Raw genomic sequence first — 16,732 nt, forward strand, 5'->3', positions numbered from 1 at the left:
TAGACCAATGAGTGCTTCTTATCGGGAGCACGGGGTTTGTAGGAGTGTAGGAAACTAACAGGTGCCTGTGTGTTGGAGCAGGAATTCAGGGATGAAGTTGTCACCTGGCTTTAACGAGTCGTTAAACTCAGTTCCTACAGCTGTACACTCAACATCAAAACCGTCTCCTTTACATTCTGAGAACCCAGTGTAGATTCCACTACTTTTTTTTTTTTTTTTTTGCAGTACGCGAGCCTCTCACTGTTGTGGCCTCTCCCATTGCGGAGCACAGGCTCCAGATGTGCAGGCTCAGCGGCCATGGCTCACGGGCCCAGCCGCTCCGCGGCATGTGGGATCTTCCCAGACCAGGGCACGAACCCGTGTCCCCTGCATCAGCAGGCAGACTCTCAACCACTGCGCCACCAGGGAAGCCTGATTCCACTACTTTTAACATTTTAATACAACGTTCTGTTCTAGAAAAAAATCCCCAAATTAAAGCATGGGAATGATCGTACGCTTTAAATATATTCATTTTAAATGAATAGGTTTGGGCTTCCCTGGTGGCGCAGTGGTTGAGAGTCCGCCTGCCGATGCAGGGGACACGGGTTCGTGCCCTGGTCTGGGAAGATCCCACATGCCGCGGAGCGGCTGGGCCCGTGAGCCATGGCCGCTGAGCCTGCGCTCCGCCAACGGGAGAGGCCACAACAGTGAGAGGCCTGTGTACCAATCAATCAATCAATCAATCAATCAATCAATCAATCAATAAATAGGCTTCACTTAAAATGAATCTTAGAAATGTGTGGTTTTTATTGTTCCAAAAGGTCCCAAGTACATAGATAGAAGGGGGAAAGCACTTAACACAGAGGGACAAGAGAATAGGACAGGTCACGTCCATCTTCCTTCTCCTAAAGAAAACTAGAAAACAACAAAACTGCATCCAGAACAAGAAATCTTCAGGGAAGTCCAAAATGAAGAAATTCAGCATGAGATCATTTTTTTAATAGTGACAGTTATATCGACTTCAGTCAAGGCTGTTATCCTTTCCATGAAGAGTCCAGAGTTTGCAGGGACCACTGAAGTCAGGGAGGTGAGAGGTCCGGGTCTCCAGCAAATGGGACTGATTTCCTTACAATGAATCACACTCTTTACAACGTGAAGGAAATAAGGAAAGGCCAGACACTGCACGGCCTCAGCTTTGTGAGAACTGGAAATCGTACAGACGATTTGTAGGAGCGAATGGGCGGCACAGGTCTTAAGGTGCCCTTGGAGTTTCTGGTTTGGAGGTTTGCTTTGTATTTGTCAGCACCCAACACTTGCCTTCCTGCCACAAGCCCCTGGAGTCATATTGTTGTCTCATGCGTGTGTTCTCCAGTCTGCGAAACCTGGTTTGAAAGCTGCTTCTCGATTTGATTCCAGTTATCTTTACCTTTGTGGTCCACCCTCCGTTTTATCCTTGGTGATTAACCTCATTGAGAGCAGAGGAAGGACAGCGACCAGTTAAACAGCTTGCGTGTTGCAGTGAATTAGAGTAGTCAGTGTTCCAGTCAGAGATTCTCTCACCCGGGGGATGCGTGCAACCAGAAAATACACATACAGCAACTGGGAATCCCCTTCTCAGGCCAATTTTAGTTCACATTGGACATATGCCTGGCTTTTCAGTTAAAGAAACAAGATTTCATTGTGATTTTGGGTAACCCTATTTTTACAGATTTCCATTGGTTATTTGCATGTTTTTAATTATAGCAGCCTAAGCGTTACTAAGAAAAATAGGTTTTTACAGACTCACAGACATAGAGAACAGACTTGTGGCTGCCAAAGGGGAAGGAGAGTAGGGGGAGAGATGGATGGGGAGTTTGGGGTTAGCAGATACAAACTAGTATATAGAGGATGGATAAACAACAGGGTCCTACTGTAGAGCACAGGGAACTACATTCAATATCCTATGATAAACCATAGTGGAAAAGTATATGAAAAAGAATGTATGTATATGTGTAACTGAATCACTTGGCTGCATGGCAGAAATTAACATAACACTGTAAATCAACTATACTTCAATAAAATAATTGTTTTTAAAAAGGAAAAATAGGTTTTTAAAAATCTTAGGGAAGAAAATATTGTTATTTTTCAGCAGCTACTGTTTCTCCAAAAGCTTTTCATCAATGGTTGTGAATGCACTATACTTACTATTTTTTTCAAAGTATAGGTCCCTCTACTGTAGTAACAGAATGAGGATGTTTTTGCATTTTTGTGGATTTAGGGGCCACATTAGAGATTTTGACTGTGACCTCCTTGTTCTAAGCCCAAGTCTGCCTAGGCCTCAAGTCTGACCTGGAGTCTGTGTTTACAGTCGTCCGGGAGCAGATTGACAATTAGAATGTCCTTTCCTGTTCTGTCAGGGGAGGAGTGTGTTTCTCCCACTTTATCTCGCCCAAGACCCGGCCAGTACTCTGACCCCCAAGTACAGGCCTGCAGGAGTGTTTTCCTTTCACCAGACACGGTGCTCCTGTTAGCTTCCAGCATTGAAAGGATATGCAGTGTAGTAAAAATTACCACGTTCTGTTGTTGGCGACATTTATCTGATAGGAGTGTCACAACATGAATAATACGTGTGAAAGAGCTACAGTGCTGAGTGATGGTTCTGAGATGGAAACCGAAAATAAAATAATGCTCTGGTCTGCAGTAGCCACTGCCACACATAATAATCAACTCTGGCGTTTTGCATTTGACAGGATTTATTCAGTGTTTTATTTTGAAAAGAGTTTCTGAGCACAGAGCATTCTGGAGTTTACTGTGGTCACGGGCCAGGCCTGTGGATGTGGACCCTGAGTTGGCAGTGGTTGTGGAGACATTGTTGAGAGAGAGAAGGAAGGAATTTAATCTCTCTCAATCCTGGCAGCAGTCGTACGTGTTTGGTGGGACAAGTATAATTTATTGTCGCCACCATTTTACAGGCGAGAAACGAGAATCCCAGAGAGATTAAATGAATGATTTAATGATCCTATTATTTTACCCATTGTGTAGGCCTTTGAGGAGTTACTAGAGAGTTATAAGACACGATCCCTTCCCTCAAAGAGGTTATCATCCAGTAGGGGTCAAAAAGTTTATAATCTAATACCAGTAACCCATAAACCGAAAACTCACAGCCCCAGGTAGCCTGTAAACGTTAAAGTGACACAAATCGCGTGAAAGGGAGAGGGGGGTGGGCAGCCCTCGCTGAGGACAGCACTGGTCAGTGACCTGATTCAGGGAGAGGCTGGGGGTGAGAAAAAATGAAGAAGTAAGTGAAGTTGGAATCACATGAAAGGAAAACTGAACGATGTCAGGACAGGAAAATCTCGTGCAGAACAGGAAGCAAACCCATGGGTTTTGGAGGAGGAATGTAATAGGAACGTAACAGACCAGTAACACTGCAGTGGTCCTTGATGGCGCCCTATGACAGAGCATCCTTAGTGTTTGGAGCAGGGTCACTGGAAGCCACGTGGCATGGTAACTATTTCAGATAAAACACCTCTGTGGCTGTGACCAAGGTAGAATGCACTGGGGAAATGGTAGCCAGGGAGAGAGACCAGGGTAAGTGTTTTTCTATTCACTGAATCTAATAGGAAAGTTAGCATACAGTTCAAATTTGTTCTGGTTTCATCTTTTTGCAAACTCAGTATACTTTGCAGCTCTTCATAACTGCATGTTTTGAACTCTAAGATTAGATTTCAGGCTAAAATTCAATTTTTGTTTCTTCTCTTGTTTGATAACAAAGAGCTACGGTGCTTAGTGAATGGATATCATAATCCTACGGCCATTTGTCCTGAGACAGGCTGATGCAGGTGACATCAGAGCAAGTGGGTAGCTACACAGGGTGGAGGTGGGGTGCAAAATGAGGACACGAGAGTCTGCTCACCTTGAAGCTTTGGATTCTTGGGGCTTGTGGTCAGTCTTACTGTTCAATAGACAGGCAAATGGAAACTGGCCCGTGTGCCCCGTGGCCTTCTGAAGATGGTATATGGAGGAGAGAGAAAGCTGGACAGTTAATGAAAGGCAGTATTCTATACCCCTATCATTTAACCTCTTCTGTTCTTTCATTTAGGACAAAAGTGAGTGTATTTGCTATAAAAAGGCTTAGCATTTTAAGTCTATTTGAGAAATAAGAAGATACTCTGAAATATGTCCCTTAAGTAACTAGACATTTGCTTAGGGAGCTTAACACAGTAAGGCTGTGTTAAGACAGATGTATGGATTCTTTTTTTTTTTTTTACTGAAGTATAGTTGATTTACAATGTTCTGTTTCAGGTGTGATTCACAAAGTGATTCAGTTGTATATATATATATATATATATATATATATATATATATATTCTTTTTCAGAGTCTTTTCCATTACAGGTTATTACAAAATATTGAATATAGTTCCCTGTGCTATACAGTAGGTCCCTGTTGTTTATTTTCTTGATAAATACATAGGAGTGTGTATCTGCTAATCCCAAGCTCCTGATTTGTCCCTCCCCCTCTTTTCCCTTTGGTCACCATAAGTTTGTTTTCTATGTCTGTGAGTCTGTTTCTGTTTTGTAAATAAGTTCATTTGTATCATTTTTTTAGATTCTTAATCCTGTCAGTTGGCTAAGGAATGTAGACTCAAAAGTGAGGACCTCCCAGTGCTGGGAAATAGGATGTGCCCTCATTTCTAAGTGACAAGAAAATCAAAAAGAAAGGAGGGCAGACAGATCCCAGCAGTGGCGGGGAGTTTACGAGATCAGAAGGTGGCTCCCCAGACTTTGGAGTCATTGGCTTCAAACATTATATTTCTCTTCCTGTCTTACCTGTGGTCCAGGAAGTGGGTAAGGACAGCCGAGTGGAGGGAAGAGGAGCAAAGCAGTGATGAGGGGATGGTTGAGGTTAGGTGGTTAGGAGCACTGACGGGGGTGGGGACCAGTGGATGCGGTGGTGAGGAATCCATGGCCTAGAATGACGTAGCATCCTTTCCCTGTGAAGAAAATAATCCGAAGCAAACTAAGTGAAGTTTTAGCAGCTGTGAAAAATTTTACCTTTGCTTTTATTTTAAATCACTGCCAGAAATAAGATACAAATTAAATACGTTTTTAAAAATCAGATCTTCCCTCACTGACTGCTATTATTATGTCAGAGATCTGCTCTGATGAGAAAACTTAAGGACGTTTTTTACAGGATAAAGTACAAGTCATACTTAGGAATCATAATGGTCTCTTTAAATAACTTTCAGTTTTAGTAATATATACTTTGTATTAATTATTACTAGCTTAATTACAGATTACATTTGCACAATACTTCATTCTTTTATAAAAGCACTTTCCCAGATACTCTGTCATCTCACATTCCCAACATCTAAAACACAGAGAGAAATTCTATTTCTCATTTTAGAGAGAATTCTGAAAATCAGCTTGGTATTAATCAGCTGTTTTTTATTGAATGATTAAACACAAGGGAACCATGCTCATATATATGAGCTCTCATTTAATCATTTAGTCCTCATGATTAAACCATGATATAGTTAACACCTACATTTCCTCTGGCTCAGAGATGATGCCACAAACTGAGACGTGATTGATTCCGGAGTCTTTGGTTTGAAATCACTACAACTGGCTGAAGATGTGACTTACCTAAGCTCACTGAGCTAGTAGGTGATGGAAGAGGAAATAAAAATAGTCTGTTTTCCCTTAATTTTCCCATGTAACCCTAATGAAGAATTTTAATACGATGAATAATCAGTCTTAAAAACTCATTGCACAGTAAATAAAAACAAATATATTTAATGGTTGCTGTAAATAATTCTTATGTTTTGGGAAATTCTAACAGATTTAATTGTTTTAAGCGAGCTGTCTTTACTATTCCTTTGTATATTTAGTAGTACTCATTAGATGGAAAAATCACCTGGAAATATTTAGCTATAATTAAAGTAATGTTAGCAAGCAATTTTGCATTGAAATATTGGTGTTCAGTTCAATTCAACCAGTTAATTTTGGGCAAGGTGCTTTATTTAGTCTACACAAAGGTGAGTAGACAGTATCCCTCTTGGAGGAAATGTTCCGTCCTTCTTCAGAGGACTGTTCTTGCAAGAGATTATTATGATTCCTAAGCATGATTTTTATTCTACATTGGGGGAAGTATATCAGAAGAGGAGGAAATGGTTGAATGCAGATTGAGGTATATACTTATAAAACTGCAACACCAAAAGGAATGTAACAGTTACTGTGAAAAAGAAAGGAAAAGAAAGTGCCTTGGAGGAGGATGAGAAGGGAGCTCTCATATCATATTGGAATAGAAGGGGAATCAGCAGAGGCTTCAAGACAGATATGATATTTGAGATGAGCCTTCATGGATGGCGAGAAATCCAAAAGGCACATGGCGATAGGGCATTCACACACAAAGGGGATGCTGTAAGTAAAAGCAGAGATGGTAGTTTGCCTTACATGTAGTGTGTGTAGTTTAACAAAAAGGCACAAGGCTGAAAACTAGGACCTTGTTGTAGAAGGTCTTCAATACTGTAGAGTAAAAAACAAATCCCAGACTGGTACTAACACGATAGATTGTGCAAGTATCAGTGGTGGCAGTTAGTCTTTTTGAGTTTTGACTTCCTCACCTGCAATATGGAGATGATAATAATTACATTAAGGGTTGGATGTCAATGAGAAAACTTATGTGGAATTAACATAAAACACAAGCAGTGGCATCATCACCATCGTTATTGCTGTTATTGCTGTGTACGTGATGGTGTATGAAGACTGTAGAGCAGGGGAGCTTTTTGTTTGGATCTGCACTTAAGGAGAATTAAGTTGGCAGGAATGTATAGGATTTATTAATAATGGAAGAAAGAGAACCATCAAAAACCATTAATGTGAGGAGATGGGTTCAATATGGCGGAGTAGAACGACGTATGCTCACTCCCGCTTGTGAGAGCACTGGAATCACAACTAACTGCTGAACAATCATCGGCAGGAAGACACTGGAACTCACCAAAAGAGATACCCCACATCCAAAGACAAAGGGGAAGCCACAGTGAGATGGTAGGAGGGACACAATCACAGTAAAATCAAATCCCATGACTGTTGGGTGGGTGACTGACAGACTGGAGAACAGTTACACCACAGAAGTCCACCCACTGGAGTGAAGGTTCTGAGCCCCACATCAGGCTTCCCATCCTGGGTGTCTGGCAACGGGAGGAGGAATTCCCAGAGAATCAGACTGAAGGCTAGCGGGATTTGATTACAGGACTTTGACAGGACTGGGGGAAACAGAAACTCCACTCTTGGAGGGCACACACAAAGTAGTGTGCACATCAGGTCCCAGGGGAAGGAGCAGTGACCCCATACCTGCTAGTGTTGGACCTACCTGCTAGTGTTGGAGGGACTCCTGCAGAGGTGGGGGGTGGCTGTGGCTCACCAAGGGACAAGGACACTGGCAGCAGAAGTTCTGGGAAGTACTTCTTGGCATGAGCCCTGCCAGAGTCTGCCATTAGCCCCACCAAAGAGCCTGGAGCTGCCAGTGCTGGGTCGCCTCAAGCCAAACAACCAACAGGGAGGGAACTCAGCCTCACCAATCTGCAGACAAGTGGATTAAGTTTTACTGAGCTCTGCTCACCAGAACAACACACAGCTCTACACACCACCAGTCCCTCCCATCAGGAAGCTTGCACAAACCTCTTAGATAGCCTCATCCACTAGAGGGTAGACAGCAGAAGCCAGAGGAACTACATTCCTGCAGCCTGTGGAACGAAAACCACATTCACAGAAAAACAGACAAAATGAAAAGGCAGAGGACCATGTGCCAGATGAAGGAACAAGATAAAACCCCAGAAAAACAACTAAATGAAGTGGAGATGGGCAACGTTCCAGAAAAGGAATTTAGAAAAATGATAGTGAAGATGATCCAGGACCTCAGAAAAAGAATGAAGGCAAAGATCGAGAAGATGCAAGAAATGTTTAACAGGGACTTCCCGGGTGGTGCAAGGGTTAACAATCCACCTGCCAATGCAGGGGACATGAGTTCGATCTCTAGTCTGGGAAGATCCCACATGCCACGGAGCAACTAAGCCTGTGCACCACAACTACTGAGCCTGCACGCTAGAGCCCACAAACCACAACTCCGGAGCCTGAGTGCCACAACTACTGAAGCCCACATGCCTAGAGCCCATGCTGCACAAAAAGAGAAGCCACCGCAATGAGAAGCCCGTGCACCATAGCAAAGAGTATCCCCCGCTCGACACAACTAGAGAAAGCCCGTGCACAGCAACAAAGACCCAATGCAGCCAAAACTAAATAAATAAAAAATAAATAAATTTATTTTTTTAAAAAAGAAATGTTTAACAAGGATGTAGAAGAATTAAAGAACAAACATCTAGAAGAATTAAAGAACAAACAGATGAACAATACGATAACTGAAATGAAAAATAAACTAAAAGTAATCAATAGCAGAATAACTGAGGCAGAAGAACAGATAAGCAATCTGGAAGAAAGAATGGTGGAATTTACTGCCGTGGGGCAGAATAAAGAAAAAAGAATGAAAAGAAGTGAGGACAGAATAAGAGACCTCTGGGACAACATTAAATGTACCAACATTCTCATTATAGGGGTCCCAGAAGGAGAAGAGAGAGAGAAAGGACCCGAGAACATATTTGAAGAGTTTATAGTCGAAAACTTCCCGAACATGGGAAAGCAAATAGCCACCCAAGTCCAGGAAGCACAGAGAGTCCCATACAGGATAAACCCAAGGAGAAACACGCCGAGACACATAGTAATCAAATTGGCAAAAATTAAAGACAAAGGAAAATTATTAAAAGCAGCAAGGGGAAAACGACAAATAACATACAAGGGAAGTCCCATAAGGTTAACAGCTGATTTCTCAGCAGAAACTCTACAAGCCAGAAGGGAGTGGCATGATATACTTAAAGTGATGAAAGGGAAGAACCTACAACCAAGATTACTCTACCCAGTAAGGATCTCATTCAGATTCGACAGAGAAATCAAAAGCTTAACAGACAAGCAAAAGCTAAGAGAATTCAACACCACCAAACCAGCTCTACAGCAAATGCTAAAGGAACTTCTCCAAGTGGGAAACACAAGAGAAGAAAAGGACCTACAAAAACAAACCCAAAACAATTAAGAAAATGGTCATAGGAACATACATATCGGTAATTACCTTAAATATGAATGGATTAACTGCTCCAACCAAAAGACACAGGCTCACTTAGTAGGTACAGAAACAAGAACCATATATATGCTGTCTACAAGACACCCATTTCAGACCTAGGGACACATACAGACTGAAAGTGAGGAGATGGAAAAAGATATTCCATGCCAGTGGAAATCAAAGGAAGCTGGAGAAGCAATACTCATATCAGATAAAATAGACTTTAAAGTAAAGAATGTTACAAGAGACAAGGAAGGACACTACATATGCTCAGTGGATCAATCCAAGAAGAAGATATAACAATGTTAAATATATCTGCACCCAACATAGGAGCACCTCAGTACATAAGGCAAATGCTAACAGCTATAAAAGAGGAAATCGATGTTAACACAGTAATAGTGGGGGACTTTAACACCTCACTTACACCAATGGACAGATCATGCAGACAGAAAATTAATAAGGAAACACATGCTTTAAATGACACAATAGACCAGATAGATTTAATTGATATTTATAGGACATTCCATCCGAAAACAGCAGATTACACTTTCTTCTCAAGTTCACATGGAACATTCTCCAGGATAGATCACATCTTGGGTCAAAAATCAAGCCTCGGTAAATTTAAGAAAATTGAAATCACGTCAAGCATCTTTTCCATCCACAGCACTGTGAGATTAGAAATCAGTTACAGGGGAAAAACGTAAAAAACATAAATACATGGAGGCTAAACAATATGTTACTAAATAGCCAACAGACCACTGAAGAAATCAAAGAGGAAGTAAAAAAATACCTAGAGACAAATGACAATGAAAACACTACGATCCAAAACCTGTGGGATACAGCAAAAGCAGTTCTGAGAGCAAAGTTAATAGGAGTGCAATCCTACCTCAAGAAACAAGAGAAATCTCAAATAAACATTCTAACCTTACACCTAAAGGAACTAGAGAAAGAAGAACAAACAAAACCCAAAGTTAGTAGAAGGAAAGAAAACATAAAGATCAGAGCAGAAATAAATGAAATAGAAACAAAGAAAACAATAGCAAAGATCAATAAAACTACAAGCTGGTTCCTTGAGAAGATAAATGAAATTGATAAACCTTTAGCTAGACTCATCAAGAAAAAGAGGGAGAGGACTCAAATCAATAAAATTAGAAATGGAAAAGGAGAAGTTACAACAGACACTGCAGAAATACAAAGCATCCTAAAAGACTACTACAAGCAACTCTATGCCAATAAAATGGACAACCTGGAAGAAATGGACAAATTCATAGAAAGGTATAACCTTCCAAGACTGAACCAGGAAGAAACAAAATATGAACAGACCAATCACAAGTAATGAAATTGAAACTGAGATTAAAAATCTTCCAACAAACAAAAGTCCAGGACCAGATGGCTTCACAGGTGAATTCTATCAAACATTTAGAGAAGAGCTAACACCCATCCTTCTCAAACTCTTCCAAAAACTTGCAGAGGAAGGAACACTCCCAAACTCATTCTGTGAGGCCACCATCACCCTGATACAAAACCAGACAATGATACTACAAAGAAAGCAAATTACAGAACAATATCACTGATGAATATAGATGCAAAAATCCTCAAGAAAATACTAGCAGACAGAATCCAACAACACATTAGAAGGATCACACACCATGAGCAAGTGGGATTTATCCAAGGGATGCAAGGATTCTTCATTATACTCAAATCAATCAATGTGATACACCATATTAACAAATTGAAGAATAAAAACAATGTGGTCATCTCAATAGATGCAGAAGAAGATTTTGACAAAATTCAACACCCATTTATGATAAAAAAAAAAAAAACTCTCCAGAAAGTGAGCATAGAGGGAACCTACCTCCACATAACAAAGGCCATATATGACAAACCCACAGCAAACATCATTCTCAGTGGTGGAAAACTGAAAGCATTCCTCTCAGATCAGGAAGAAGACAAGGATGTCCACTTTTGCCACTGTTATTCAACATAGTTTTGGAAGTCCTAACCATGGTAATCAGAGAAGAAAAATAAATGAAAGGAATACAAATTGGAAAAGAAGAAGTGAAACTGTCACTGTTTGCAGATGGCATGGTAGTATACATTGATAATCCTAAAGATGCTACCAGAAACTACTAGAGCTAATCAATGAATTTGGTAAAGTTGCAGGATACAAAATTAATGCACAGAAATCTCTTGCATTCGTATTCACTAACAACGAAAGATCAGAAAGAGAAATTAAGAAAACAATCCCATTCCCCATTGCAACAAAAGGAATAAAATACTTAGGAATAACCCTACCTAAAGAGGTAAAAGACCTGTACTCAGAAAACTATTTGACACTGATGAGAGAAATCAAAGATGATACAAACAGCTGGAGAGATGTACCATGTTCTTGGATTGTAAGAATCAATATTGTGAAAATGACTATACTACCCAAAGCAATCTACAGATTCAGTGTAATCCCTATCAAATTACCAATGGCATTTTTTACAGAACTAGACAAAAGATCTTAAAATTTGTGTGGAGATACAGAGGACCCTGAATAGCCAAAGCAGTCTTGAGGGGAAAAAAATGGAGCTGGAAGAATCAGACTCTCTGACTTCAGCCTATACTACAAAGCTACAGTAATCAAGACAGTATGGTACTGGCACAAAAATGGAAATATAGATCAATGGAACAGGATAGAAAGCCCAGAGATAAACCCACCCACCTGTTGTCAAGTAATCTATGACAAAGGAGGCAAGGATACACAATGGAGAGAAGACAGTCTCTTCAGTAAGTGGTGCTGGGAAAACTGGACAGGTACATGTAAAAGAATGAAACTAGAACACTCCCTAACACCATACACGAAAATAAACTCAAAATGGATTAAAGACCTAACTGTAAGACTGAACACTATAAAACTCTTAGAAGAAAACAAAGGAAGAACACTCTTTGACATAAATCACACCAAGATCTTTTTTGACCCACCTCCTAGAGTAATGAAAATGAAAGTAAAAATAAACAAATTGGACCTAATGAAAATTAAAAGCTTTTGCAAAGCAAAGGAAACTATAAATAAGATGAAAAGACAACCCTCAGAATGGGAGAAAATGTTTGCAAACGAATCAACAAAGGGTTAATCTCCAAAATATGTAAATAGCTTATGCAGCTCAATATTACAAAAACAAACCAATCAAAAAATGGGCCTACGACCTAAATAGACATTTCTCCAAAGGAGACGTGCAGATGGCCAAGAGGCACATGAAAAGCTGCTCAACATCACTAATTAATAGAGAAGTGCCAATCAAAACTACAGTGAAGTATCACCTCACACCAGCTAGAATGGGCATCATAAGAAAATCTAGAAACAACAAATGCTGGAGAGGGTGTAGAGAAGAGGGAACCCTCTTGCACTGTTGGTGGGAATGTAAATTGATACAGCCATTATGGAGAACAGTATGGAGTTTCCTTAAAAAACAAAAACTGAAATTATCATATGACCCAGCAATCCCACTACTGGGCACATGCCCAGAGAAAACCATAATTCAAAAAGACACATGCACCCCAATGTTTATTGCAGCACTGTTTACAATAGCCAGGTCATAGAAGCAACCCAAATGCCCATTGACAGATGAATGGTTAAAGAAGATGTGGTACATATATACAATGGAGTATTATTCAACCATAAAAAGGAACGAAATTGGGTCATTTGTAGAGTCGCGGATGGACCTAGGGTCTGTCATATAGAGTGAAGTAAGTCAGAAAGAGAGAAGCAAATATCGTATATTAACACATATATGTGGAATCTAGAAAAATGGTACAGATGTGAACCAGTTTGCAAGGCAGAAATAGAGACACAGATGTAGAGAACAATCGTATGGACACCAAGGGGGGAAAGTGGCGGTGAGGTGTGGTCAGGAGAATTGGGAAATTGGGATTGACGTATATACATGAATATGTATAAAATAGATAACTAATAAGAACCTGCTGTATAAAACAATAAATAAATAAAATACAATTTAAAAAATAAAGAAACCATTAATGTCCTGTGGTTAAAAATAATGAAGGTGTGATTAGGGTGGTAGTTCAGGTAACCAGAAAGAAAGGTAGAGACATTGCAGAGATACTAATTCAAAAACGTACTGGGCACCACCTGTCTTCCTGGACACAAATTCAGAAGTGCTGCTTAGCATCCTCCTCAAAAGAGACAGCAGATACAGGACAGATACAGGACAGAACAGGCAGGTACTTGGGGAGAAGAGGTGCGAGGGTCATAAAGGGACACTGGATCTTCCTTTGCTTTCCACTGGAGAAGCCTTGGTAACATCAGGATGGAGAAGGGACACCTCGAGTGTCTAGGAGTTTGACCACCCAATGGCACGTGTGTCACAGTAGGTGAGAGGTGATATAGGGTCAGTAAATCCTTCCCCGGTGGGTTTGAACACGCTCACTGTCCTTGTTCTCCGGGTGGGTCCACGCTCTCTGTGGTGCTGGGGGAAGAGAGTTACCCAAGAAAAGAAAGCACAAGAGCAGCCTCAAGAAACTCTCCCTTCAGACACCTGACAGAATCCCTTTTCAACCTCCTGCCCCACAACCAAGGGACGTGAGAAATTGTCTTCACCTAAAGAGAGAATTTCTTACTTTTCTCAAAGTGGATCAACTCCTGCCTCTGTACTTGCTTAGATTTGGAAGTGGAAGGAATCAAGAAATAGGGTTCAGAACTGATTTGTAAATTCCAAGTCACTTTCCTGGTAATAAGAAATGGATTCGATTGAATTCCACCCTCATTTAGTGAATGCAGATATCTTCCAGGAGAAGGAACTGGAGAAAAATACTGGATGTGAATGAAACAGACCCCTCCCCACCTTGCTGTCTCTCACAGTTTAGTGAGAGTGTATGTCAAAAAGCATATGAAATATTACATGCTGAGCCTAAGTTGTGTTCTCATAGTGTTATAAAAATCACAGCACTCTCTCTTTATTTCATATGTGTAATTGGTTTTTTCACTGCTCTATGAATGACATTTTTATGAAGACCAAAATGATGTGTGGGACCTATTGGAAACTTACACTGATAGGAGTTTCTAATAAAATAAATAGCCCCTCTAATAATGATGCCTAATGTTTAAAGTACTTTGTTCATTACTTCAGAAACTTCCTGTAAATTTTGTGGGAAGCAGCTCCCTTTGTATGGCATTTTCCATAGAACTTTTACTACTGGGTTGTCCCTTTACTTAGGAGCTTAAATGAAATGAAAATAGGACAGGCTTGTAGATCTTTTTAAGGTATAAAGGGTTGATGGCAATAGCCATTGAACCAAGAATTGGTAAGATTAGGGAAAGAAATGATAAAAGTGGGTTTTAAATCCTTTTTTTAAAAAAATCCCTTTCAGGGGCTTCCCTGGTGGCGCAGTGCTTAAGAATCCACCTGCCAATGCAGGGGACACGGGTTCGAGCCCTGGTCTAGGAAGATCCCACATGCCGCGGAGCAACTAAGCCCGTGTGCCACAACTACTGAGCCTGTGCTCTAGAGCCCGCGAGCCACAACTACGGAGCCCGTGTGCCACAGCTACTGAAGCCCACATGCCTAGAGCCTGTGCTCCACAACAAGAGAAGCCACCGCAATGAGAAGCCTGCGCACCGCAACGAAGAGTAGCCCCTGCTCACCGCAACTAGAGAAAGCCCGTGCGCAGCAACAAAGACCCAATGCAGCCAAAAATAAATAAATAAAATAAATATTTAAAAAAAAAAAAAATCCCTTTCAGGGCTTCCCTGGTGGCGCAGTGGTTGAGAGTCCGCCTGCCGATGCAGGGGACGCGGGTTTGTGCCCCAGTCCGGGAAGATCCCACATGCCGCGGAGCGGCTGGGCCCGTGAGCCATGGCTGCTGAGCCTGCGCGTCGGGAGCCTGTGCTCCGCAATGGGAGAGGCCACAGCAGTGAGAGGCCTGCGTACCGCAAAAAAAAAAAAAAAAATCCCTTTCATTTCTATTCATCTCTTGTTCATTCCTTATCCCGTCTATGCTTATGAAGGCAGACTTGTGAAACTGCTTTGTATGCTACTGAGTTTAAATACTCTCTGTATTACAACGTTGTTTGTTTTTCCCTCCCTTTAGGAGATGACCTGGCTTCCACCACTTTCAGCTATTCCAGCACCTGGAAAAGTGGAACCGAGCAAATTTCCATTTCCAAATAAGGTGAGATCCTGCGTTGCCCAGGTTGAATAGGCTTTACTCACACAGAGATTTTTAGTGGACAGTGGGTTTCCCTTGATTGTCTTTTCCTCTGTAAATATTCCTGCTACAGGCACATGGATCTGATTTTCAACAGTTTGCAAGCATAGGTCTGTTCATTCCAAGGGAAGAAATCAAACTTGCAGTCCTACCTACCTCCACTTCCATACTTCCTGCAAAATATGATGAATATTACAATTATCATGTTATCTAAAAACACTTGTGAAGTTGAAATGCATCTTACGATCATTTTATACATCCAGTGTGATTGTATGTCTTGTTTTTTCCTGAAAAGCTGTTATTAAGTTAATGATGTATTTTAAAATCAAGGACATGAAGTATATAATTTCTCGGTTATCTTTTATAAAGCTGAAAATATTTCCTAGGACTTTAAAAAAATGATTTCCATATTTTCTAAGAACCAGCATACACAAAATATCAGCTACAAAATATATTTAAATTATACATGAGTCTAATAAGTTTTGATTTTTCTTAACCATCCAACATGTAATTACATATTCATTATAAAGATGAAATTATGCACATAGAAGAAAGTATGAAGGTTGCTCATGCCCTTGTCCAGATTTTACTTCCCTACCCACAGATTACTATCACGAGTTTGGTGTATACCATTTCAGTCATTTTCCCTGTGCATTATATACCCATATGTGCATATGCAGTTTTTTAAAAATCCTAAATGGTATAGTACTAAAAGTACTTTTTCTAAGAGTAGACTTTTTTCCAGATACACACAGTACATAAATATCATTGCTAAATATTAACATCACAACGTTCTAAAGTAAATTATTGAAATAATTGTTCATTATTATCACAATGGTAAATTCCATTCTAAGAGTCGGTTTTTATTTCCCTTAACAAGGTGTATTTAGAGATCTTCCCAAGTGAATATGTAGAGATTTTCTTACTTTTTCTTGACGGCAGCAAAATATCTCATAGTATGAATTTGTTGTAATTTATTTGCTCAAGCTCCTTTAATGGACATTGAGACTGTTAATGGTTTGCTGTTAACACAAACACTATTACAACACAGAGTTTTTGTAAGTGCCTCTGTGTGTGCCTCTTATTCAGTGTCTCTTGTCCAGACACCTAGAACAGGAGCTGGGGTGCTGGAGGCATCAGAAGCCTTATTTACCCTTGACTATGTTTCAAGAGTATTTTTTTATGAATCTTTGCCAATGTTTAATATTATCTGTTTTTTTATCATCGTGTCTGTAGTATGGATGAAAAACTGTTATTTCATTAATTTGCACTTCTCCAGTAATTTCTGAGTTTGAGCATTGACTGTTTTTCCTTTGCAAATTGCCCATTCATGTCCATTGCCACTTTAAAAAAATGATTTGTAGGAACTCCTTATATCTTACTCATTTGCCTGT

The 16,732-nt window shown here is 40.3% G+C and overlaps 1 protein-coding gene across 1 annotated transcript in view; it reads left to right on the forward strand.

Moving 5' to 3' along the window:
* The window catches only part of AFF3 (ALF transcription elongation factor 3), a 578,889-nt gene that overhangs the window by 369,614 nt on the left and 192,543 nt on the right, over window positions 1-16,732 (forward strand). The window contains exon 6 of the mRNA XM_060117048.1: window positions 15,222-15,302. Within this exon, the coding sequence (XP_059973031.1) occupies window positions 15,222-15,302 (81 nt within the window). The remainder of the gene's footprint in view (window positions 1-15,221; window positions 15,303-16,732) is intronic.

This window comes from Mesoplodon densirostris, chromosome 14 (genome assembly GCF_025265405.1).
Source record: "Mesoplodon densirostris isolate mMesDen1 chromosome 14, mMesDen1 primary haplotype, whole genome shotgun sequence".
Taxonomy (NCBI): domain Eukaryota; kingdom Metazoa; phylum Chordata; class Mammalia; order Artiodactyla; family Ziphiidae; genus Mesoplodon; species Mesoplodon densirostris.